The sequence below is a fragment of the Eumetopias jubatus genome, unplaced genomic scaffold (genome assembly GCF_037043125.1).
Source record: "Eumetopias jubatus isolate StellerSeaLion01/CBP00866 unplaced genomic scaffold, mEumJub1_p1.0 scaffold_1, whole genome shotgun sequence".
Lineage (NCBI taxonomy): Eukaryota > Metazoa > Chordata > Mammalia > Carnivora > Otariidae > Eumetopias > Eumetopias jubatus.
Genome location: NW_028274807.1, coordinates 166,016,185 through 166,039,411, shown reverse-complemented (window position 1 = coordinate 166,039,411; position 23,227 = coordinate 166,016,185). Strand labels below are relative to the sequence as shown.

The following is a 23,227-nucleotide window of genomic DNA, read 5'->3' as shown; positions in this document are numbered from 1 at the left end:
TTGTAAATTGGAAGTGATTATGATAATGCCCACCTGCAAGGCTGAGATGAGGATTGAATGAGTCCTTGCCTATATTGAGCCCAGTATAGCTTAAGCCCTTTGGAAAGGATTGAATGAAGAAAGAGAAGGTTTGTGATTGACTTTATGGTTTGTGAGATGGGGATTAGCCCTCTTCCCTGCCTTGCCAGCTTCTTTGGATTGCTGTGAGGATTATAGAAGAAAACACACATTAAGAACTTTCATAGGTTTTAAGTGGGGTGCCCGAGTTAACTCCTGGTACTGTGACTCTGCCCCATTTCGCCCCTACCTCTGCAGGTGTGGATTCATAGCTGATCCTTGTGCGGAGTTGGCCTGTGTGTTTGAAGCAGCCTTTGTGTCTCCTACTGAAGTGTCAGAAGTGCCCCTGAGACCCTTTCCCTAAGTTGGAACCCAACGTTGGTTGGCACCATCTACTTCTGCTAGTTTGGAGTACCCCTCTCCCAACATATTACCCCTTCATGTACACAGTGTAGACTTTGGCCAGCAAAGTTCTAGAACCCAGTTTAAGTCCTCGCTTCCTCCACTGGCCCAGCACATGACCTGGGGCAGCTTACCTTCCTGAGCCTCCATCTTCTTCTCTGAAATTGGGATGGTAATAGGACCTAACTCTCAGCGTGGTCAGGAGCATTAGATTAGGTGAAATGAGGCCTATGTGCTTTCCATGTGGTGAGTACTCAATATGTGATAGCTCATTTTTACAAGGAAGCTGTCATTCAGCTCTTTGAAAGCCTACATGGATTCTTCTCAGCATTCTTAGAGAAGCCTCCTTAGCCAGGTCTCTTTGCCCCTCAGAGTGGACCTGAAGAACTCTCAGTGCATTTTATTCACTTGATTGTTCTTTTGACATTTTCTGAGAACCTACTGGATGCTGGGCACCTTATCAGTAGCCAGAAAGATCATGGGGGTGCTATCTTCCTTGAAGAAGCACATAGCTTAGTGGGGGAACCTGGAAAGTAAACATAAAATAATAAAATAAAAAGATTTTGACTATAAAGCAACAGATATTTGTAGGATGGTTGCATTGAGCTAAGATGAGGAAGCCTGGATGCCTGGGCTTTGGGGAAGGCTTCATGGAGTTGATGAGGCTTAGCGGGGTTTTGTAGGGTGAATAGAAGTTTATGTGTTTGCCAGTGGAGTGAATGAAGAGCATGCCTGGTGGAGAAAATAGCACAAGCAAGAACCCAAAGACCTGAAGCTGTATGTTGAGGCTTGTAGACTTTACCTGCAGTGCTCCTGCCTGTGGAGCCTGCGGAATGGTGGGGGACTTTGCTGAGGAAGTAGGCAGGGCCAGAACATCTAGTCAGTCACAGGTCTTTACTGAGTACCTACTGGAGGTCAGGTATCATTGTGGGTTCTGGGATACAGCAGGAACAAAACAAAAGACTTGCCTGGTGGAGTGGACGTCACAGACAGCCAAGTCGGCAGAAAGTATTAGGTTAAGTCAGGATCGGTCTGCTGAAGAACAAGCCAGCAGGGAGCGAGAGTGTCATCGATCAGGGAAGCCCTCTTTAAGGAGGTGGCATTTGAGTAGGTAGCTGAGGGAAGTGAGGGAGGCAGCCTGGTGGATATTGGGGATGAGCCCTCGAGTCAAAGGAGTAGCAGGAGCCGTGACCCTGCAGTGGGGGCATGTTGGAGGTGTTTGGGGAAAAGCAGGCAGCCAAGCGAGCCTGGAGCCAAGTGTGAAGGACTTGGGTGTCTTTCTAAAGGGTTTGAATCATCCCGTGGATGCCTCCAAAAGGCATATCCATGCAATAACAGGATCGGATCTAGGAGTAAGATCACCCAGGCTGCCAGGTGGATGCAGGAAGCAGGGGCCATGGGGACACTTTCTTGGTCCAGGCACATGAAATTGAGGTTTCTGCATGGAGAGAGGGCAGGTGGGGGTGGGGGGGAGTGGTGCCCTGACCTATCAGGAATGATGGGTAGAAACAGGCTTATGGGGTTGATGGTAATTCTGCTTGGCCATGCCATGCCCCAGGACAGTAAGAGAACTTGCCCTTCTGACCTGCTAATGCCTCCCACTTACCCACTGGCACTGAGATGCCTACTACCTGCACACATCCTTGGTGGGCTTTTCCTGATGGGGGCAGATGGGAGGCTCCAAATTTGCCTGGACTCTCCCAGCTTTTACACAGCAGTGGAAGCCAATTTAGCAGTAACCCTCAGTTCTTGGGCAGCACATTTGCTTTGTCCCCCAAATCCCACTTCTGGAACTTTATTTGGGATGACCACACTAGTTATGAACAGCATGCCAAGAGCAACACCGTTTGTGACCATTTAAAAAAAAAAGACACATGTAAAATGTTCTTAAATATGATACCAATTAGATAAATTATGGTGTATTTGCAAGAACTGCTAAAAAGGAATGAGCAGAAAATGCGTTGATGTGGAAGAGATCTCTAAGGTAAAATTAAGTGGAAAAAGCACAGTGTAGAATGTTGTATATAATACCATAATTATAAAAATATATGTATATGCCTTATTTCCATAGAATATTTCTGGGAGGATACACAGGAAGCTCTGAACCATGGTGATCACCCAAGAATGGGATGGGGGCAAGCAAGGATGTGGAAAGACATTTATTTTTTGCTTTATACTTTTTATACTATTTGAATTAAAAAAGTTAAAGCCAGGAACATGATTATTTCATAATACAAAAAAAATAGAAGCTTGAGGGGGGTTACTGAATACACTGTCATTTATTATAATGATTCCTCCTGAGTGACAAATCCCAATTACAACAGTGGTTTCACCTTATTACTCATTATTTATTTATCTTACAAATCATTTTTGTTAACATTATCTCATTTAATTTTATATCAGCCCAGTGAGATTGGCAGAAGAAAAAAAAATCTCCATTTTTCCATTAAACATAACCTTGGAGAAGCTGAGGGATTGCCCAGCTCATATGCCAGAACTCAAAACTCTTGGCTCCTACTGTCCCCAGGCAGCCCTGGTTTCTCCAGAGGGCCCTGCTCTGGGCGGGGGGAGGGGGGGTGTCACAGGGGGCAGCTGCCTCTCCCTACAGTTCCCTTCCTTCTCTTGCTCAGTCGTCACCACCAGGGAGGTGCTGGGGGCAAGAAGTTAAGGAGAGCAGGGAGGAAGTCCCGCTGAGGTGTACAAGGTTTGGCCACACTGGCCTCAGTGCAAAGGAGCAGGCCTGGGCAGCTCTTCCCAGCTCTCAGGAGATGCACCCCAGCAAACCCGAATCGGCATTTTGTGGCCTCTTTATTGTAATTATTTAATGTTTCACTGATTGCAAAAGTAGTGAGTGTGGTTAGTGATTCAAACACAACAGCTACATAAATGTGATACATTTGGTATCACATATTAAGTATGTGTTTTCATAGGTTCACACTGCTATAGCAAAAATACCACAGACGGGCAACAATTTATGTCTCACAGTTCTGGAGGCTGGAAGTCCACGGACGATCAAGGTACTGATAGATTTGGTGTGTCGTGAAAGCATATTTCTTGGTTCGTAGATGGCTGTCTTCTCTCTGTGTCCTCACATAGTAGAAGGGGCACGGGAGCTCTCTGGAGTCCCTTTATAAGGGCACTAGTCCCATTATTAGGACTCTACCCTTGTGACCTAATTGTCTCCGAAAGGCCCCACCTGCTAATACCATCATCTTGGGGATTAAGATTTAATGTATGAACTTGGAGTCTGTTGTAGTATGTTCTTCCTGGCCCCACCCTCCAAGAAACAACTATTAACAATTCAGAATCTCTTCCTGCCAATATTTACCTGTACATTTAGTACCATTCTCCTTACTTTTCTTTTTGCCCTATTGAAGGAAATAAGTTCCCAGGTTCAGGAATTTAGTTCTATTAATAAAGGTCAGCTCCCTTTTACAGAGTGGGTTCTCCAGTGGACTCTTGGATTTCCTTATTGCAAAAGTAGTCTGTGGTTTGGGTGTGTGTGTGTGTGTGTGTGTGTGTGTGTGTGTGTGTGTGTGTGTGTGTGTGTGTGTGTGTTGTGTGTTTTGCAGGAAACGTAGAAAGTCTGTTTAAGTAAAGGAAGGGAAAAGAGCACACATAAGGGGGTTTTCGTTTCCACACTGCTGAAGCTGAGAGGGATTACTTGCCAAAGTCCACTGTTGGTGGCTCCCTTGTTTCCACCAGATCGACCCTGCTAACCACCCCTGAAGCAAGACCCAGGTGTCCCATTCAAGGAACCGCGTGCAGCACTCCCCCACTCTCAGTGATGGGGGGCTCCTCTCACCCCAGCTGTGAGCTATTTGCCCTCAGTTGTCACCACGGGGGTGCCTGCTTGCACAGAGCCCCTGCCTCGAGAAGGATTAGTTGGTAGCTCTGCTGCTGTTGCAGCCTGAACACAGCACTGCGAGCAGAGTGGAGGGTAGAGGTATGGCTTGTATACAGAATTACGGAAATGCTCTTTAAAAGAACAGTGATGTGGTACGCGGATGCAGAGACCTGGGCTTTGGGGCCAAACACAGCAAGAATCTGAATCCTGTTGCTTTCACTTATTAGCCTTGTGTTCATTACTTAAGTCTCTCTACAGTTCACCTTCTTTGCCAGCAGAATGGGAGGAGGAGTAGTAATTGGGCTTAGTAAGTGCTGAAGAGCTATGATCTACTCCTATGATCTTTTATTGGATTGGTGGAGTAAAGATATTTGTATATAAAATGAGCCATGAGTGTATTTGTTTTCACAAAAAAAAAAAATAGCAGATGTCTTACACTAAATAATGGGAAGTCGCAGTTTACTGAACCAGAAGGGCTTTGTCTGAGGGTCCTTTTACGTCTTGTTGGCTGCAGCAAGGGAAAGGAAGCCCTGGCTGTGTGCGCTGGCCCTGAGTATGCCCTCTCACCATGTTACTTCAGTTTAATCCACCCACCCCAGGGATAAATGATGTGGCATCCCTGTGGGGTCCTCATCCCACACGGGATTCGGAGGCAGGGAGAGGTTAAGGGTCTGGTCCAAACTGCCTCTCTCGGCAAGCCAGAGGCAGACCCGGGTTGAGAGCAGACCCCTCCAAGCCCACCTGCGTCCCTTCATGCCTCCGCACTCCTCCTGCCTGTGTCTGATATGCCAACAGATGCCTGTTCTGTCACGGGCAGAATCTGACTGGCATGTCCCTTCTCTCTGCAGGCTGCTGGACTGACGCTTTTGAAGGAATAGTTTTTTTAAGCAGATGGGGAGCTATAATTGATGGAGGAAGGGAGAAACTAACGGGAATGAATGAAGAGAAAGCTCCAGTGCCCAGCAAAAACAAGATAAAACCACCTTTTGGGTTCTGTCCTTGCTGGATTTCAAGAGGTTCCTTTAGGAAAAGGTTTGAACCTTGATTTTAGAAGAATATTGTGGTTTCCACCTGAGCCGGGTATTGCGTGTGACCCTGGCAGACTCTGATCTGCTGTGATGGCAGATGTCAACTGATGCTGGCCTCCCAGGGTATAGCTTAAGGGCCTGCAGCTGGTGGCACGGGCGTTAATGAATGAATGTAATTCAGACTCGGGTGCAGAATAACGCATAAGGGACTGTTACCAAATTTTAGTGCATTATCTCTAGTCTAGATGACTTTTAACGAAACCACAAGAAAGTATATGAAACTCCCCAGATTTACACACACACACACACACACACACACACACACACACACACACACACACACACACACACCCCCTTCGTGTCTGCTCTACACTCCTGGAAGACATCCAGGATGGGGAAGAAGCACCAGAACTGGGGGACCTGACCCTCCCACTTACTGGGGGTCCCTGGGCATGTGATTTGGAACCTCTGTTTCCTCGTTGGTGAAATGGGTGTACCTGTCCACCCTTCAGGGTGCATTCAGTGTGAAGTGATGGGGGTGGGCGGTAAGTAACTGGCTAATCGTAGTGCCTCTCACTCCTGCATCTAGCCTGCCCCCCGCCCCCCACCATGGATAAGGTGACATTCAAAGGATGGAGATCTCTTGGTGGGCGACCCCAGAGCTGGGAGCAGCTCCCAGCTCCCACCCTGGATCTCCTCATTCATCCAGGGCTTTTCCTGTTGTCATGTGTGCCTTTCCTGCTTGCTGTCCCTCCATGGCAGATGGTGGCTCATTGCCAACCTTGACACAGAACATCTCAGGGGGCCAGGGGTGGCAAAGAGGGTCAGACTTCATCAGAGCTTTTGGTGGTTGGTGCTGCAGAGGTGTGGTACTGTGGGAGCCCATGGGGTGGGGCTGGCAAGGCTTAGGCAGCTCGTTAGGGCCATGCTGAGTCCCGGTGAGGAGGAGAAGGGCTGAGGAATTGGAGGATCCTGGGACCCCAGCCATGCATGGCAAGGTCCTCTCTACTGTGGGGGATCCGTGTAACCCATGTGAGGATGGGCTATGTTAAGAACCAGTGGGTTCCCAAAAGCTGTGGCAGCCTCTCTGCTGCTCAGCCTATCCCTTCTGCACTTTGCCTCCTGACCGACAGTACCTCTGTTCACATCTCCCCATGAGGCACAAGTTTTGGAACTCTTCCCTGAGTTTTGATGCCCTAACGGTCCCTTCTTCTAGACTCACTCTCCTCTTTTCACTGCCTTCTACTTCCCTGGATCTCACCCACCAGCCGGAGGGGAGAGGGTATGGAAGAGGAGACTGGGGTACAAGTCCAGGCTCTGCGACCCACCAGTCTGTGATTCAAGGCGAGGTCAGAAATGACATAGAGCCTCTGTTTCCTCTGAACAATGGGAGTAAACACGATAACAGACACAAGAGTGCCAGAGCGCTGTTCCAGCGTGCATTCTGCATCATGCTAGCAAGTATTGCTTTGAAAAGGCAGAATTGTGGCGGGGGACACTTCCTTCCTAACTTCTTAATAACTGGCTTATCATTTACATGCCCTAAACTGCTCCCCCTGTAGGTGTGCAAGTCAGTGATTTTGAGTAAATGCCAATTGTGAGATCATCACAATATAGGTTTAGAATATTTCCATCACCCTCTTCAGGGCTCTGGTACCCATTTGCAGTTCATCTCTCCTCCCACCTCTGCCTCCAGGCCACCATGCCTCCACTTTCCCTCTTTCTGGATTTGCCTAGTTAGGACTTTGCTTATAAAATGGAGTCATTCAATGTGGGTCCTCTGTCACTGGCTTCCTTCACTTAGCATAATGTTTTCAAGGTTCATCCATGTTTTGACATGTATCACTACTTCATCCCCATTTGTGGCTAAATAACATTCCATTTTATGGATCTACCACATTTTGTTTGTCTCTCAGTTGATGGATATTTGGATGACTTTCAGTTTTTGGCTATTATGAATAACCAAGGAGTGGAATCTCTGAGTTTTATGTTTAGCTTTTTAAGAAACTGCCAAACCATTTTTCAACGTGGCTAAGCCATTTTGTATTCCTACCAGAAATAAATATACGATGTTCCATTTCTCCACATCCTTGAGGACACTTGTTATTGTTATTTTGATTACTGCCATCCTAGCTGGTATACCCTAGTGGGTGTGGAATAGTATCTCATTGTGGTTTTAATTTGCAATTTAATAGGGAACACTTCTGAATAAATTTGGGAAACAGTGGGCAAATCAGAGCTATAAAGGTGTCTTTATTGCAGGACTTCTCAGAGCCTTTAATATTCTCATGATAATTGAGACTCTCAAAGGAGGGCTACTATGTATATCATTTTCTCCAATGAGGGCCTGGTGTGACCTGGAAACTCAAAGGGATTAGTGTTCTTTGGAAAGCATTAGCCTAGGACAGGGGTCTGGAGACTACTGGCCAAACCCCATCTGCTGTCTGTTTTTGTAAAAAAAAGTTTTATTGGAAGATAGCCACACTCATTCATTTATAAATTGTGTATGGTTGCTTTCACACTGCAAGGATAGAGCTGCATAGTTAGGACAGTGACCTCATGGCTTGCAGAGCCTAAAATATTTACTATCTGGCCCTTTACAGAAAAAGTTTGTTGCCCCTGACCTAGGAGTGCCTGGCGCATAGTAGATGCTTGCTTAACTTTTAAATGAAAGGAGGGACTGACCCTAAGGACCAAGAGCACTTTGTGAGGCTTTGTATTATTTAAGCGGGTGCTTAAAGAACAGGTCAAGTTTTTATAGCTTGGGAGAACTGAGAAAGACATTCCTGGCAGAGGGAACAGGGAATGAATCCTGTAAAGTAGAGAAGTCAGGGTGTGTTTGGGGGTTGCTGGGGACTTCTGCTTGGCCTACGGGGATTTCTCAGGTCAACTTGGGTCCCTAGTTGTATTCCCTGAATGACACAGTTCCGGCCCATCTTCCCCATGACCAGACAGTGGGTCCAAGCTCTGCCTCTGAAGTCAAAGAGATGTGGCTTCAGGTTTTGCCTCAGCCTTTCTGGGCATGTTAATTTGCCTAAGCCACAGTTTTCCCATGTGTAAAATGGGAATAACAGTTGCAGTTTCTTGATAAGAGGGTTCCGCCCTGAGCCTCCAGTGGGTTTTAGGACTCCGGCTGGGGGCTCAGAGGAGCAAATCCCGTAAGTGGGGAGAGTTGGGGGCCTTCTTCCCAGAGAGGTGACAGCAGAACCCTGAAGGCAGAGAGATTCTGGAAGGGGCAGGGAAGGCACATTTGTTTTGGTGATGGCCCCTTTCTTGTTTGTTGCTTGGGGAGAGCAGAAAGGACGACCAGCAAGGCTATTTATAGCCCAGCCCCTCAGCGCCAGTTTTTGGGGCGGTCTCTGCATCCCTGGCAGCATGTCCTCCGTGGCAGGTTAAAGAAAGGTGATGTGTTTGTGGGCTCCGTGCCGGACATTAAGATGAGGCCTCCCCTGCCGACTGGCCATGCTGGGAGCTGTTCCCACACAGCCTCTCCCAGGCTCTCTGGGGTGGGAGGGAGGGGGGCCTGGCTGCCTGCTCCCTCTCTGCTTTCCTGGTTCAGACTATTCGTGGCTCTGGAAGCTAGGGAAACCCCAGGTGTGAGGTTGCTTCCTTCCCTCCCGACCCAGCCTCTCTGGGTATGAGACATTGAGAGGGGGAATGAGGGTGATGCCTGAGGACTGGATTTGGGATTCCAGCGATTTCCCTAGGACCATGAAGGACGGAGGAGGGGCCTTGAGTGGGAGGCAGCAGTGCGGGGGAGGGGTGTGGGGCACCAGAAAAACCCGATTTCCAATCCTAATCTGGGCAAGATGCTTTACCTCACTTGGCCTCAGTTTCCCCACCTATAAAATGGGTCTAATAGTGCCCTCACAGGAGGGAGTGAATGTGGCAAGTGTAGGGCTTTTAGTGGCACCTGCCATGGTCCCGTCCACTGCCAGCGCCTTCCGGTTCTCTCCTGACAGTCTCTTAATAAGGATGGTTTGCTTTCAGACTGGCCTCTTGGCTTCCCCAGCTCTTTCCCTCCCGTTCCTGTAGAAAATGGCAACATCTCCACCTGTGTATTCCTTCTTCTACACCCTCCTCTCCTCCCTTACACCCCATCCCCTCCTGTGTTTGACGCTCCACCCCACTCCCTTACCCATTAACTATCCCACTTGCACCAACCGCAAAACAAAACAGCCATAAGCAGAACAGCTTTTGTACCCTGTGTGGCCCTTTTCGCTACCATGGCCTCTGATCCAGGAGAGCCAAACTTGCCCAAAGAGCCACCTCACCAGGGTCCCATTGCGTGTCTGCACCCCACCCACAGCAGGCTGAAGTCTGCCCCACAGGGATCCACTCTCCCTGCCTCACCCACCCCTTCTGGTGGCAAATCCCGCAACACCCTCCCTCTCACAGGCTGCCCAGCAGTACTTGGCAGATGGGCTGCTTCTCCTTCTGGAATGCCCTCTGCCTCCAGGGAGACCACCTTCTCCTGTTGCTCCCCTGCCTTTCTGCTCACACCTGTCTGCTGCAAAGGCTCCTCCCTTCCTTTCTCTGCCCTGTAAATGTTGGGGTTCTGGAAGCTTTGTGGCAGGTTGTCCTCTCCCTCTTTCTCCTCCAGCTCTCCCCAGGCAGCCTCCTGCTCTCCCAGCACACCCTGATGGCTCAGGTCTGAATCTCTTCCCTGCATCTTTTTTCTGAGCTTTACAGCCAGAGCCCCAGTTGCCCCTGGGCATTGCAGCTTCCTGGGTGTCCCACAGACCCTCAAAATCATCTTGTCTAAAAGATTCTTTACCGCCTCCTCTTCCAACCTGCTTGACGATTCAGTCCTGCTCAGCTAATGACCCCCCATCCATTCAAGTATGCAGCTGGATGTCAGCTGAGACCTCCCTCTTCCCTGCTGCCCACCACCCCCTGGCAGTCACTTTGTGCCTGTGCTGTTTTCAAGCCCACTTGTTCCCCTCCAGGGCCATTCCCCCATCTTGGTCCAGACCCTCCCCCTTTAGTATCCAAACTAAGGCAGCCCTGCTCCATTCTACCCTCACTGTCCATTCTTCTCAGTGCAGCCAAAGAGAGTTTTCCAAAATATGTATCTGATGGGGTCTCACTCCTATTTAAGATTCTACTAGGCTTCTGTTGCCCTCAGGACGAAGCCCCAGCTCCTCAGCAAGGCTCATAGTCTAGGCTTTGCTCACACTCCAGCCTTGTCCTCACCCCTACCTCTCACCCTGGCTTCTGCTACACTGACCCAACATGCTGTGACCTTCCCTGGCCTCACTGAGCCTTCATTCCAGCCTTTTGCACCTGGTGGCCTTTCTGCCCCAAATGCTCCCCCTGCCTCTTCTTTGTTAATTCTCCTCCTACCCTCCAGGACCCCCTGGCTCAGTCCCACCTCCACATCTTGTTATGGGCCCGATCCCCAGTGAGGGTCCCTGCTTTTCTCCGTCCTGACCCTCTCCATGCCCAGTTCTGTTTTCCCCATTAGAACATGAGCTCTTTATAGATCCCCAGCTGTAACACTGGCACACTGAAGACACCTTGATAAGTGCTACTTGAATAAATTAATAAATGTATGAAGGACATGTGTACTACCTTTATGTCATATGCAGAGACATGTAATATAGCTTTGGGGCATGCATTTACCAAAGCTTTAATTTATGAAGAAGAGAGGAAGGCGGTAATTTTACAGGGGAATCTAGGAGTTAGTATTGAGGCTGAAGGTGTGGGCTTTGGAGCCAGGAGCCCTGGGTTCAAATCCCAGTGCTGTTGCTTGCTCCTGGTGTGACTTTGGGAAAATTACTTAACCCCTCTGCACCTCAGTTTCCCCACCTTTGAAATGATGGTGATTATACTTAACCTCAAGGATTGTGGGGAGGGTTAGAGGATGCTTGAAAACCTATCAAAGGAAAGTATTGTCATTCCCATTTTACAGATGAAGAAGCTGAGACTCAGAGAGGTGATGTCCCTTACCCAAGGTCACACAGCCGGTAAGGAGCAGAGCTCGATTTGAACCCAGCCCATCTCTTTATGTGCCAAGGGCTAGGGAAGCAGAGGCATCATACCTCCAAGTTCTGAGATTTTAGTCTCCAGATAGCAATCTCCAGAAATATTCTACACTTATGTCCTGAAAAACATGCCTCATGAAGGATCTGCTTCCCCTTCTGGCTCATAGTAGGTGTTCAGTATAACTTGAGTAAATGTCTCCAAAGAGTTCCATCTAGTCTTCAACATTTCCTGCTCCCTGGACAGTGTTGGGAGGTCTGTTCCTTGGTCCTTTTTTTGCCAGGGTGTTGGCAGCGAATTCTTCCTTATTCAGACCTTTCTCCTGTCCCAGCACTTCATGGGGGAGGGTCATTAAGAAAGCTTTTTCCCAGGAAGATCTGTGCCTTCTCCAAGTCTCCAGAGTTGAGTGCCCCAGTCCCTGGCTCTCAAAGGCTGCCCTTGTGGCTTTCAAAACAACTCACAGCCCTCAGTCTGAGAACCTGCCCCCAAGCCCCCTATCTTTAGAAACCCAAGGTCCATTGCTAGTTAGAGTCAGCTCTGGTAAAACCTAAGGAAAATAGTTTGAGGATGTTTTCAAATAGTGTCTGGTGGAACAAAAGAGCAATTCATCCTGCGTAGCTTTTAGTAATCTGCTTCCCATTCTGGGAATTAGATTGTTCAATTAAGCGAGAGGGCGCCGAGGCAGGCTGCATGACTCAAAAGTTTGCAGCATTCAAAATGTGGAAGAGAGGGGACCTGAGCCAACTCCCTCCTGGCTGAACTGCCCCCTCCGCTATCCCTCTACCCCCGTGCCATTTCCAGTTTTCAAATTCCAGTTCAGAAAACAACTACATCAACAAGAAGGCATGTGTGTATGTGCACCTGTGCTAGCTAGGGACCTCATGTAAGTGTTTCTTTAATGAAAAATTCAGAGCCTGGGGTGGCCTGGGAAAAGCACACCATCTGCACTGGCCCACTTTCTTTCCTGTGTGGGCTTCACCCTTCTCATTCACCAGCTGCTGGGCATTCAGGATGCTGTTGGGGGCAGTTTGCAAGGTGGTAGATATATGTCGGCTAGGAGACTCTTAATCTAGAAAGAAGGTACTTGATGAGCACCCTGAGGTTTCCCTGCAGAATTCCGGGAATATCACAGTATTTTGGTGGGGAGAAAGTCCAGCCCTTCAGTAGCTTCTCAAAGGATACCAGACACCATCCCTAGGTCCTCTTCAAAAATACTATTCAGGTGGAGTTTGTAGGTCATTCCTTCATAGCTAGGAAACTCTACTTCTGTAGTGTAGAAGCCTTATCATGCATAAGCAGTCCTCGGGGAAATGTGGCAACATGCATCTGCCAGGGAATCATACAGCAAGATTCAGGCTCAGCGGGTCTGGGACGAGGTGCAGGAATTTTTGTATTTTTAGCAATCACTCCACAAAGACCATGCTCTGAGACCCACTACTCTGTTATGATAATAGATACTCTTGAAGGTTTTATTTAATGGCCTGTAGTTCTTAAAGGAATTAAAGCCAAAGACTACTAAGACATAAGAAATGAAACAAAACACAAAAAAACCTGTTGCTGGGGCACCTGCGTGGTGCAGTCGGTTAAGTGTCAGACTTGGTTTCTGCTCAAGTCATGATCTCAGGGTTGTGTGACTGAGCTGAGCTCAGAGCCTGCTTGAGATTCTCTCCTCTCCCTCTGACCCTTCTGCTCCTGCTCTCTCTCTCTCAAATAAATAAATCTTAAAAAAAAAAAAAAAAACCTATTATAACTATGTGGCTTTCTCCTTCCTTAAATAACTTGGACTTTTTTTGTTGTTGTTGTCCAACTTATACTAGTAGAGGGCAAGAGCCATACATGCTTACCTTTTTATCTGCAGTATTAATATAGTGCCTGGTACATAGTAGGTGCTCAATAAATGTGTTTTTAGGTGGCTATTCCCACTTCTGGCTATAAGTCTGAAGGCTGGTTTCCTTTCAAGTAAATCCACAGCCACACACAGCCCAATTTTGTTTGGGGGCCTGCCTGATTTCTCCAGCAGGGATTGGGGCCGGAGGGAGCCTGTAGACCAGTGCTAATTGGTGTCATTGGGTAATTAATGCAGAATCAGGCCCTGAGCAGATTCCCAGGGAGACAGACACTGAGGGAGGCTTTCATGCTTGGTGGGATGGGAGCTGCTTGCTCAAAGGACGTTCCCAGAGTGCTGAGGCAACTGGCGTGGTCCAGCGGGGGTGGTTTGGCAGCCAGAATGGGGTTCGTGGAGTGAGTTTGGAGGGGGTTTGTGTTGGTGCCACGGTTCTGCACAATATGGAGCGTGGCGAGTTTGACTTTAAAGAAACACAAACCCCAGGCGTGGGCTCTGGGAGCCAGGCCTGTGTCAACCCTGAAGAATTGATGGGTTCTGAAGGAAGATTGTGGCTGGAAGCATTGGCTCAGTGTAGCCAGGGGTCCTCCCCCTCCTGTGGCCTGGGCCCTCTGGGACGTCCCTGCTCTCTGCATGCTATTCAAGGCTCCCAGGGACACTCCTCTGTTTACCTTTTCTGCTTTTCCCTTCTGATCCCTGTGCTCCAGCTTTCCCCAGGTATCCCATGCCCCGTGTTCTGGCTGTTCCCTCGATCTGAAACCACCTTCACTCCCTCTCTCTCCTGACTAAATTCCATCACCCTTCCCAGTGTAGCTCAAATATCACTTCTTCCAAAAGGCTTTCCCGGACCCCCTGTATCAGTCAGGACTGGTTGTTTTTTGCCACAATAACAAATACCTCCAAAGATCTCAGTAGCTTAGAGCAACAAAGTTGCTTTCTTGCTCACACAACATCTTCGACAAGGGGTAGCAGAAGGGCTCATGTAGTCACTTGGGAACTCAGGATTCTAGAGGCTTCATCTTGATACATACCCTGTCATGACAACAACAGTAGGGAAAAGGGAAGCTGGCGAACCACACCACCTGGCTCTGAGAGTCACACAGGTGCCATGGGCCAAAGCAAGTTCAGTGTCCACTGTTTAGTTCAGCAGGCTAGGGATGTATAATTGCTCCAGCTCAGGGAGGGACCTGGAATGTGTACGTATAGTCCTGCAGTCTGCCGGCAACCTTGAGATAGACTAGATGCTTCTTGGTCTTTCCAGAGTCCCTACAACTTCCTCTGTTATAGCCCTTGTCATGCTTATCGTAAACCATCTGCTAACTGGCCTGTCTTTTCCCCCATGAGTGAATCCATGACAACAGAGGCCTGGGTCTTGTTCTTCTCTGGGGTTCCCAGAGCTGGCCCTGGGTTTGTCTCAGAGGAGGTGCTCGGCAAATGGTGGAGGGCAGGTGAATGAGTGGGTGGCCCATCCCTGCCCCTCTATAGCACTAGCTTTGCCGGGGGTGGGGTCAGGGTGGATCTCCAGCCCCCGTGACTCTCCCTACTCCCCTCTGCAGGCGCCGGGTCTTGGCCATCTCAGATGGGATCGAGCACATTGGGAACCTCCGCTGGGAGCTGGCCTTGTGTCTCCTGGCAGCCTGGACCATCTGCTACTTCTGCATCTGGAAGGGGACCAAGTCCACAGGAAAGGTAAGAGGTGCATCTTGAAACAACTAGCCACGGCAGGGGAGGACATGAGCTGTCCTTGTACGAGATCACAGGTGACCCAGAGAGTGCCAGGGAGTTCACACTGCAGAAGTCAGCTCTTCTGTGGGGGTGGTAGGAGGAGCACTGGACTGGGAGTCCACTCAGGAGCCTAGAGCTAGAATCCCAGGGTACCACTTACCTGTCACACACCTCAGGACTGTTCAGTTCTGCCTTCTGAGCCTCAGGTTGCTCATCTGTGAAATAACGAATCCTATCCTCTTTTTTTTTCTTTTTAAAATTTTTTTATTCATGTGTAAGGAACAAACAGTGTTCTATTCGTGTCAGGCGTGCAATCTCATGATTCAACCATTGCATACATGACTCTGTGCTCATCACCATCAGTGTCCCCTTCACCGTTTTCACCCATCCCCCACCCACCGGTCCTCGGTCAACCATCAGTTTGTTCTCTGTATTTAAGAGTCCTGTTTTGATTCATCTTTCTTCTGAATCCTGTCCTGTCTCATGGAGAGCTGTGCAAGGAAAGGGGAGGTAAAGTGCTTTGAACACTGGAAGCGCTAAACTACTACCATGTGGTTTTTGTAATGAAGATATGTGCTCCAGGTGTGCGTGAGGGCAGGCGATGCTGGCTGCCTACACTGACAGGCCCCAAGACCTCACCCACCTGGAGTGTGTGGAGGGAAGGGCAGATGCTTCCATCTGGTTGCCTGGCTGTACCATCTGTACCATGTAGCCTCCAGGGCCTCTATCTCCTCGGGGAGGAGAAATGGGAGGAGGCAGCCGACTCTCAACGGGCCTGGTCAGGGGGTTACCACAGGCATCTGGCCTACACCTAAGGCATGGCCTCACCTACCTGCCAAGGAGGCTTGAAATGTAGGCGAGCAGGGGGACGTCTTTAGCACAGCCATCTGTGCCACGAGGATCAATACAGAGGTTGTATGTGTAGCTCATGGACAAGTCCAGCCCACTCGTGTGTTTTATTCAAGAAAAGAAAGTAAAGAATTAGTTGCCAACATTTAAAAATCCAGAGAGTTCATGTTGAAAAAGGAAATACGAACCTGGTATCCTTTGGAAAGTTGAAAGTTTTGGTGACGCTGGGCCTGCATGCCTACACAGCAGCATCTGGCTGAGGTGAGCAGCATCTGCCCCCTTCTAGGGACACTCTGCTTGGCCACAGTCTCCACCATTTCCTATTGCCCTGACCCTCTGGCTGCATGTCAGTCCCATTAGTGTCTTCTGAGACAAGACCATTTCACATTTGTGAAATTCCATTTTTTCTTGTGTGAAAGAGGACATGAAGATTTACTTACTCCTGGTTCACCCTGATCACTCCTTGCCTGCTTGTTTCTGGGAGGCATTTGCTCATCACCTTTATTCTAAGCTATTGGCTGGGTCAGGGGCTGGAGGTCAAACCTCCAAGGAAATGGGAACTTAACTCTGGGTCCTTTTACAAAAGATGATTCCTTCAGCTCCCGCGGTGGTAAGTGTTTGACAGGTGGGTGGACCTGCTGGAGGGAAGTTAGGAGAGAAGAAAACAGATACCAACAAGCCCCCATGCTGTGGGCTCTAAGGGAGCTGAGGATGTACTAGAAAGGAATCATAAATGTGCCTGGGGGATCAGAGAAAGAACAGAGACTCATGTCCTGTCAGCCAAGATGACTTTGCTGATCTTTGCTTTTTCTAGTTTGTATCATGAAAGTAATAGGATTTTTCTGTTTTTCTAAATCTAAAAATCAGTGCATTATTGACATACTTCTTTAGACTATATACACTTTGCTCCTGTTCCCCTTCTTGCTGCCTCTTCTGGCTAAAGAGGAGGAGAATGACTTAGAGGGGTACCAGAGTCTGGAATCAGGATTCACATCTCAGGTCTGTCATTCATTAGCTGTGACCTTAGCACGTCGCTTAACTTCTCTGAGCCTCCGTTTCCTTCTCTGCAAAATGGAGATTGATATGAGGCTTGTCTCATGGGGTGGTTGCAAGGATGAGATGCAAAGATACATATTCCAATCTTACAGGATGGGTAATTAATGGCAAGTGCTGAATAATGGGGAGATCTTTAAAAAATCTTGTTATAAAGATAAAATTTATTCATTTGAGAAGTAGTTTCTGGGTATCTCTACCCAGCATTATTCAGTGGATATCTAAAGATGAATAAAACATAGCCTCTACCCTACCCAGTTAACATATGTGCGAGTGCTTTGTGAACTGTAAAGGGAAGGGAGGAGGTGTCATGGTTGATACTATGATTGCTTCTATCACGATTATAACTTTCCTGGGAGTCAGTGCCAAGGCCAGTGGGCTTGGCTGGGTGGCAGTTGTGTGCAGTGGGGTTTGAGGGCCGTTGGACAAGGTGTTAGTGCATGCACGTGCTTGGGTCATCCACGTGCACAGGTGGCCCTGAGTTCTTGGGCCCAGGATATGGTCCCCAGCAAAATTTGGTTCCACTCAGCCCTCAGGAGGAAGCTGAGTCCCATGCACGATAGGGCCACTTGCCATTGGCTGGGCCATCAAGCTTGTCTGTCGAGAATTCTAATGCAGGAACTGGGTTTCAAGGAAGGACCAGGTTGCTTTCTTGGAGATTTCACAAGAGGCATACGGGAAGGCATGGGAGAGAACATTCATCCACAGCCTTCTGCTCACTGCACACTCTGCCAGGAGTTTTTTCATCCACACTAGCACACAGAATCCCACAACCTGGGGAGGTATTACCTCTGTGTTATAGGTGGAGACCCAGAGGGTAAGGGGTTCAGGAGCCTGGGCTCAGTTGCATGAAGACTTTGTACCTCCGCACTAACCCAGAGCTGCTTCCATCTTAACTGTCTTTGGACTTGATCAAATTTTAGACAATTGTGATATTTCGAGTGCTGTCCTTTCACACATTCTGCCTGAGCCTGCTTGTTCTCGTCTCCAGCAGACAAAGTAATGATGGCAGCGATCGTAGTGCTCGTAATAGTAATGGTCAGTCATCACTGAGTGCTTCCCATGCCCACTCCATTCAGATCATGGCACAAGTCCAGGGGACAGACAATCATGATCTCTGTTCCAGGTGAGGAAACCAAAGCTTGTGGCAGTAAGTAAGTAACTTGCTTATGGACCCTCAGGTAGGAAGCGGACCCCACACCTTTGTGACCACACAGCCTGTGCCTTGGATGAGTGTACCATCTTGCCTGTTGTCTGGGATGTAGGGACACTGACAGTTTTCTTATGGGCTGGTTATAAAGAGGTTAATGAGATAGCTTAGCGCATAGTAGGTACTCAGTGGTTGTTGGTTGCCGCTGGATCTAGCTGGTGCTTTTAAGGGAAATACTGAAATCAGATGAGCCAATTAAGCATTTTCCTGAAGGCTGGGTTTCAGGGGCTCTTCCCCCTATTTTATGCTCAAGACCAGGGTTAGCATCCAGGATGGGATACGGTTTTCCAGAGCTACGTGATTTCTTGGAAATTATCTGGTCCACCCCCACCTTTATTTTGTCATTCGGGAAACTGAGGCTCAGAGAGCGGAAGGGACTTACCCAAGGTCATGCAGTAAGTGACAAGTGTCAGGTCAGGAACTAGAGCCGGGTGGCCCAGCTCCTCAGCTGTTTATAAATGATGAGGTTCTGACAGTTTTAGGGGACCAGGAGTCCCCAGTCGGCACACAGTGTCTTCTCAAGAGAGGGGCTGATGCTTTTCTTACTGTTTATTGTTCACCTCACCTTGGACACAAGCCTAGAGTCCAAAGGTTTTTCACGTTCTGTACAAAAACAGCTAAAAATAAACACAGGTCATCTGAGTCTTCCTGAGTGGTGAGCAGCTGCCGCCCCTGTCTCTTGCCTGTGGGGCCCTGGCCAGAGCCGCTTTCATGAGGCTGTCCAAGGAAGGAGAACCCTGTTTTTCTGCTCTTGTCCAGGACATGGCTGAGTTCCAGCCTGCTTCCCATACTCAGACTTCAGCAGAAATTCTGAAATTTCGTTAACTTGAGAAAAGCTTCCTGGTCCCCTCTTATATCCAAGGTAAAAACTATAACCCCAGCTTTAACTTAATTCAACGAACATGGCCCCTGCTCCTGGAGGCAGACATTGCAGGCTCAACCTGCTGGCTGGTGACTATGTGGAGATTTGGGATCAGGTCTGTGAGTAGATCACAGATGAGTCTGTGACAAGGCCTCAGGTGAAGGCCCAGCCCCACTCCAGCCCCTCAACAGGCAGCACGTGGGTTCCTGAGTTTGCCCTGGCATTAGCATCCCCCGCCCCCTCCACGGACAGTATCCACAGATGTCCTTCAGTTCAGTCCTATCCCACACCCCAGTCAAGTGCTTTACAGTCCTCTGATGTCACAGAGGCCAGCCTTCAGGATCTCCCCAGGATCAGAGTGAGCAACCTCTCCTCTCAGAAGAAGCTGCTCTGGGTTGGAGAGACACCAACTCCGTTCCAGCTTCAGAACATAGCAAGGTGCCACATAACTGTTCTTTAATAAGGATTTGTGGAATGAATGAATTCCACCTGCACCTGGGGCTCCCTGCAAGGTGCTGGGATGCAGTAGAGAGGATGGTGGGCAATCTTGTCCCCAGAGAGCAAGCAGCCTAGCAGAGCAGGCACAGACAGGTAAGCAATCGCAATTCAGTGTATTACTGCTAGCATTCACAATAGAACAGTTGGAGAATCAGATGCTACGAATGTGGGGGTTCTAATGGCTGAGAATTGGCTCGGGAATATTGGAGTGTAGCATGTCAGAGCTGGGAGGCATCTTGGTTTTCAAGTTAAAACTCTGTTTTACAAATAAGGAAGTAGAGGCCCAGAGAGGTTGCACGCTTTGCCCAAGGCCACCCTGTTTGGAAGGAGCAGAGCTGGGATTCAAGCCCAAGTCTGTCTGCCTTCCCTAAGCCTGATCCTCATCTCTTCTCATGCCCCCAGCTGGGAGTCCAGGCTCAGTGTGAACATGTTGATTGTAGTTCTGAGCACATAGTAGGTACTCCGAAAGCTGTTTATTTCCCTACCCAAGTCCAACAGCTACGGTTTTAGTTCTGCACGTGATTTTTTTTTTCTCTCTTTAAGCACTATTGGAAATGCTAGAAATCTGGATTAGAAAAATAAATAAAAACCTTTCTCAATTATTTAATAAATTCTGCAAAGATGTAGGATTCTAAGATACTTGCTTTCTTCAGGAGGAAACTTCCAAGCTGTTTGTACATTATCATCTTCTGGATGATGAACAGTTTTACTCTGCATAATTGAAATCAATTGACCACAACATGGAGACATCTTTGTGATTTTTCTGTGTCCTTGGTTTTTGTAGTTTGTTTTTAAAGACTTTATTTTTTAGAGAAGTTTTAGATTCACAGCAAAATAGAGCAGGAAGTACAGAGATTTCCCATATATCCCCCGCCTCTACACATGTGTAACCTTCCCGTTATCAAAATCCCCCACCAGAGTTGGGCATTTGCTGTAATTGATAAACCTACACCGATGCGTCATCATCACCCAAAGTCTGTAATTTCCATGAGGACTCACTCTTGATGCTGTACATTCTGGGCATTTGGATGAATGTGTAATGACAGGTATCCACCCTTAGAGTATCCTACAGAATAGTCTCACTGCCCTAAAAATCCTTTATGCTCCACCTTTCCATCTCCCCCGCGCTCAACCCCTGGCAACCACTCATCTTTTGACTGTCTCCACAGCTTCTACTTTTCCAGAATACCATATCATTGGAATCATACGGTATGTGGCCTTTTCAGATTGGCTTCCTTCACTTAGTAATATGCATTTAAGGTTCCTCCATGTCTTTCAATGGCTTTCTTTTTAACACTGAATAATATTCCATTGTCTGGATGTACCACAGTTTATCCATTCACCTTTTTAAAAATTGGCTTATTTGAGTATAGTTGACACACAGTGTTACATTCGTTTCAGGTGTACAACCTGGTGATTCAATATCTTTCTCTGTTATGTTGTGTTCCCCACAAGTGGAGCTGCTGTCACCTTACCAACATTTGGTACTGTCGGTGTTTTGGATTTTGGCCATCCCAGTAGGTGTGTAGTGGTATCTCATTGTTTTAATTTTTATTTCTCTGATGGCATGATGAAGAGCATCTAATACCATTGACTGCATTCCATTCCCTGTGCTTACCTTTTGTGCCTGTGACTTATTCATTCCACCCTGTATCTCCCATGCCCCTACCCCGCCTCCTCTCTGGCAACCATCAGTTTGTTCTCTGGATGTATAGATATGATTCTGCTTTTTGTTAGTTTATTCATTTGTTTTGTTTTTTAGGTTCCATATATAAGTGAAATCATGGTATTTGTCTTTCTCTGTCAGACTTACTTCGCTTAGCATAATACCCTCTAGGTCCATCCATGTTGTTGCAAATGGTAAGATTTCATTCTTTTTCTAGCTGAGTAATATTCCATTCCAGCTTCTTTATCCATCCATTTATTGAAAGACACTTAGGTTGCTTCCATATCTTAGCTATTGAAAATAATACTGGAATAAACATAGGGGCGCATATCCATTCACCTATTGATAGACATTTTGGGTACTTCTGAGTTTGGCAATTATGAATAAAGCTGTTATAAACATTTGTGTGCAGATTTTTGTGTGCGCATAAGTTTTCAACGCCTTTGGATAAATACCAAGGAGTGTGATTGCTGGATTGTATAGTGAGTTTTGTTTTGTTTTCTTTTTGAGATTTCTTTATTTTAGAGAGCATGGTGGAGGGGGCAGGCAGAGGGAGAGGGTGAGAGGAACCCAAATAGACTCTACATGGAGTGCAGAGCCCAGTGTGGGTCTCGGTCTCAAGACCCTGAGATCACAACCTAAGCCAAAACCAGGAGTTGGACACTTAACTGACTGCGCCACCCAGGCACCCCAATGAGAGTTTTGTTTTGTAAGAAACTGCCAAACTATCTTCCAAAGTTGCTGTACCATTTTGCATTCCTACTAGCAATGAATTATGGTTAATATTGCTCTACATCCTTACCAACATTTGGTACTGTCAGTGTTTTGGATTTTGGCCATCCCAGTAGGTGTGTAGTGGTATCTCATTGTTTTAATTTTTATTTCTCTGATGGCATGATGAAGAGCATCTTTTCATATGCTTACTTGTCATCTGTATATCTTCATTGGTGAGGTGTCTGTTAGGGTCTTGGGCCCATTTTGTAATGGGGCTGCTTTTTTATTGTTGAGTTTTAAGGGTTTTTTGTGTATTTTAGATAACAGTGCTTTGTCAGATGTGTGTCTTGCAACTGTCTTCTTCCAGTCTTTGGTTTGTCTTCTCACTCTCTTGACATTATCTTTGGCGGAACAGAAATTTTTCATTTTAATGAAATGTATCCTATCAACTATTTGATGGATCCTGCCTTTGGTGTTGTGTCTAAAAAGTCATTGCCGGGGCTGGGTTTTCTCCAGTTATCTTCTAGGAGCTTTATAGTTTTGTGTTTTATATTTAGGTCTGTGATCATTTTGAGTTAGTTTTTGTGAAGGATGTAAGTAAGGTCTGTGTCTAGATTTATTTTTTACATGTCGATGTTCATTCGTTGAAAAGACCAACTTTGCTCTGTCCTTTTTTTGTTGTTGTTATTATTGTTTTCTTTAATTTTTTTAATTCATCAACCAAATTCATCTTGACCATCCCTGCCATCCACTCCTGGCCTGGTCTCATAAGCCTGAAATCACCAAGTCATTTTTGACATCTTGTCCTTTTATGTCTCATCCAGTTATTGACCAAGTCTCCCTTTGTAACCCCCTGGCAAACATCTTGTCCTCTCCATTTTTGTTGTCCATCCATCTACTCACTCACCCACACATGCAACAAATATTGAGCCCTCGGTGGCTCCCCAGTACCTCCAGAGTAAAAATTGCTCTTAGAATTTCCCACTTGTGCAAGCATATTGCTGACATGCAGAATAATACAAACGAAATGCTGTATATTCTATGAAACAGCAATTTCAAATAAGTTCTGTGTGTTCCTGTCTTCATTCTGTTTTATCAAGTGACAGCATGTGAAGCAATGTCATGGTTTTGCAATGTTTTCCCAATACCTGTATGCGTATTGAAGATGGAAAAATCTGGTCATTACTAGTTGTCCTTCTTTTGTGGCTTTGCTAAACCTTAGTCTAATTCAGGGATTAGCCAAATCAGGCCAATGGCCTGTTTTTGTAAATAAAGTTTTACTGGAACATAGCCACATCCATTTCTGTAAGCAGAGTTAAGTGCTGCAGAGTTAAATGGTTGTGACAGAGACTGTGTGATCTACAAAGCCTAAAATATTCACTCTCTGGCACTTAACAGAAAATGTGTGTGGATCTGTAATCTATTAAACTAACTCGTGCAGACTCCTTGCCATTTAACAAGGAACTAACATAAACAGCTGTCACCCAA

General features: G+C 47.2%; 1 protein-coding gene across 1 annotated transcript in view; it reads left to right on the top strand.

Moving 5' to 3' along the window:
- Window positions 1-23,227, top strand: part of SLC6A11 (solute carrier family 6 member 11) — a 132,765-nt gene that overhangs the window by 12,508 nt on the left and 97,030 nt on the right. Inside the window, exon 5 of the mRNA XM_028101756.2 lies at window positions 14,719-14,851. Coding sequence (XP_027957557.1) covers window positions 14,719-14,851 — 133 coding nt within the window. The remainder of the gene's footprint in view (window positions 1-14,718; window positions 14,852-23,227) is intronic.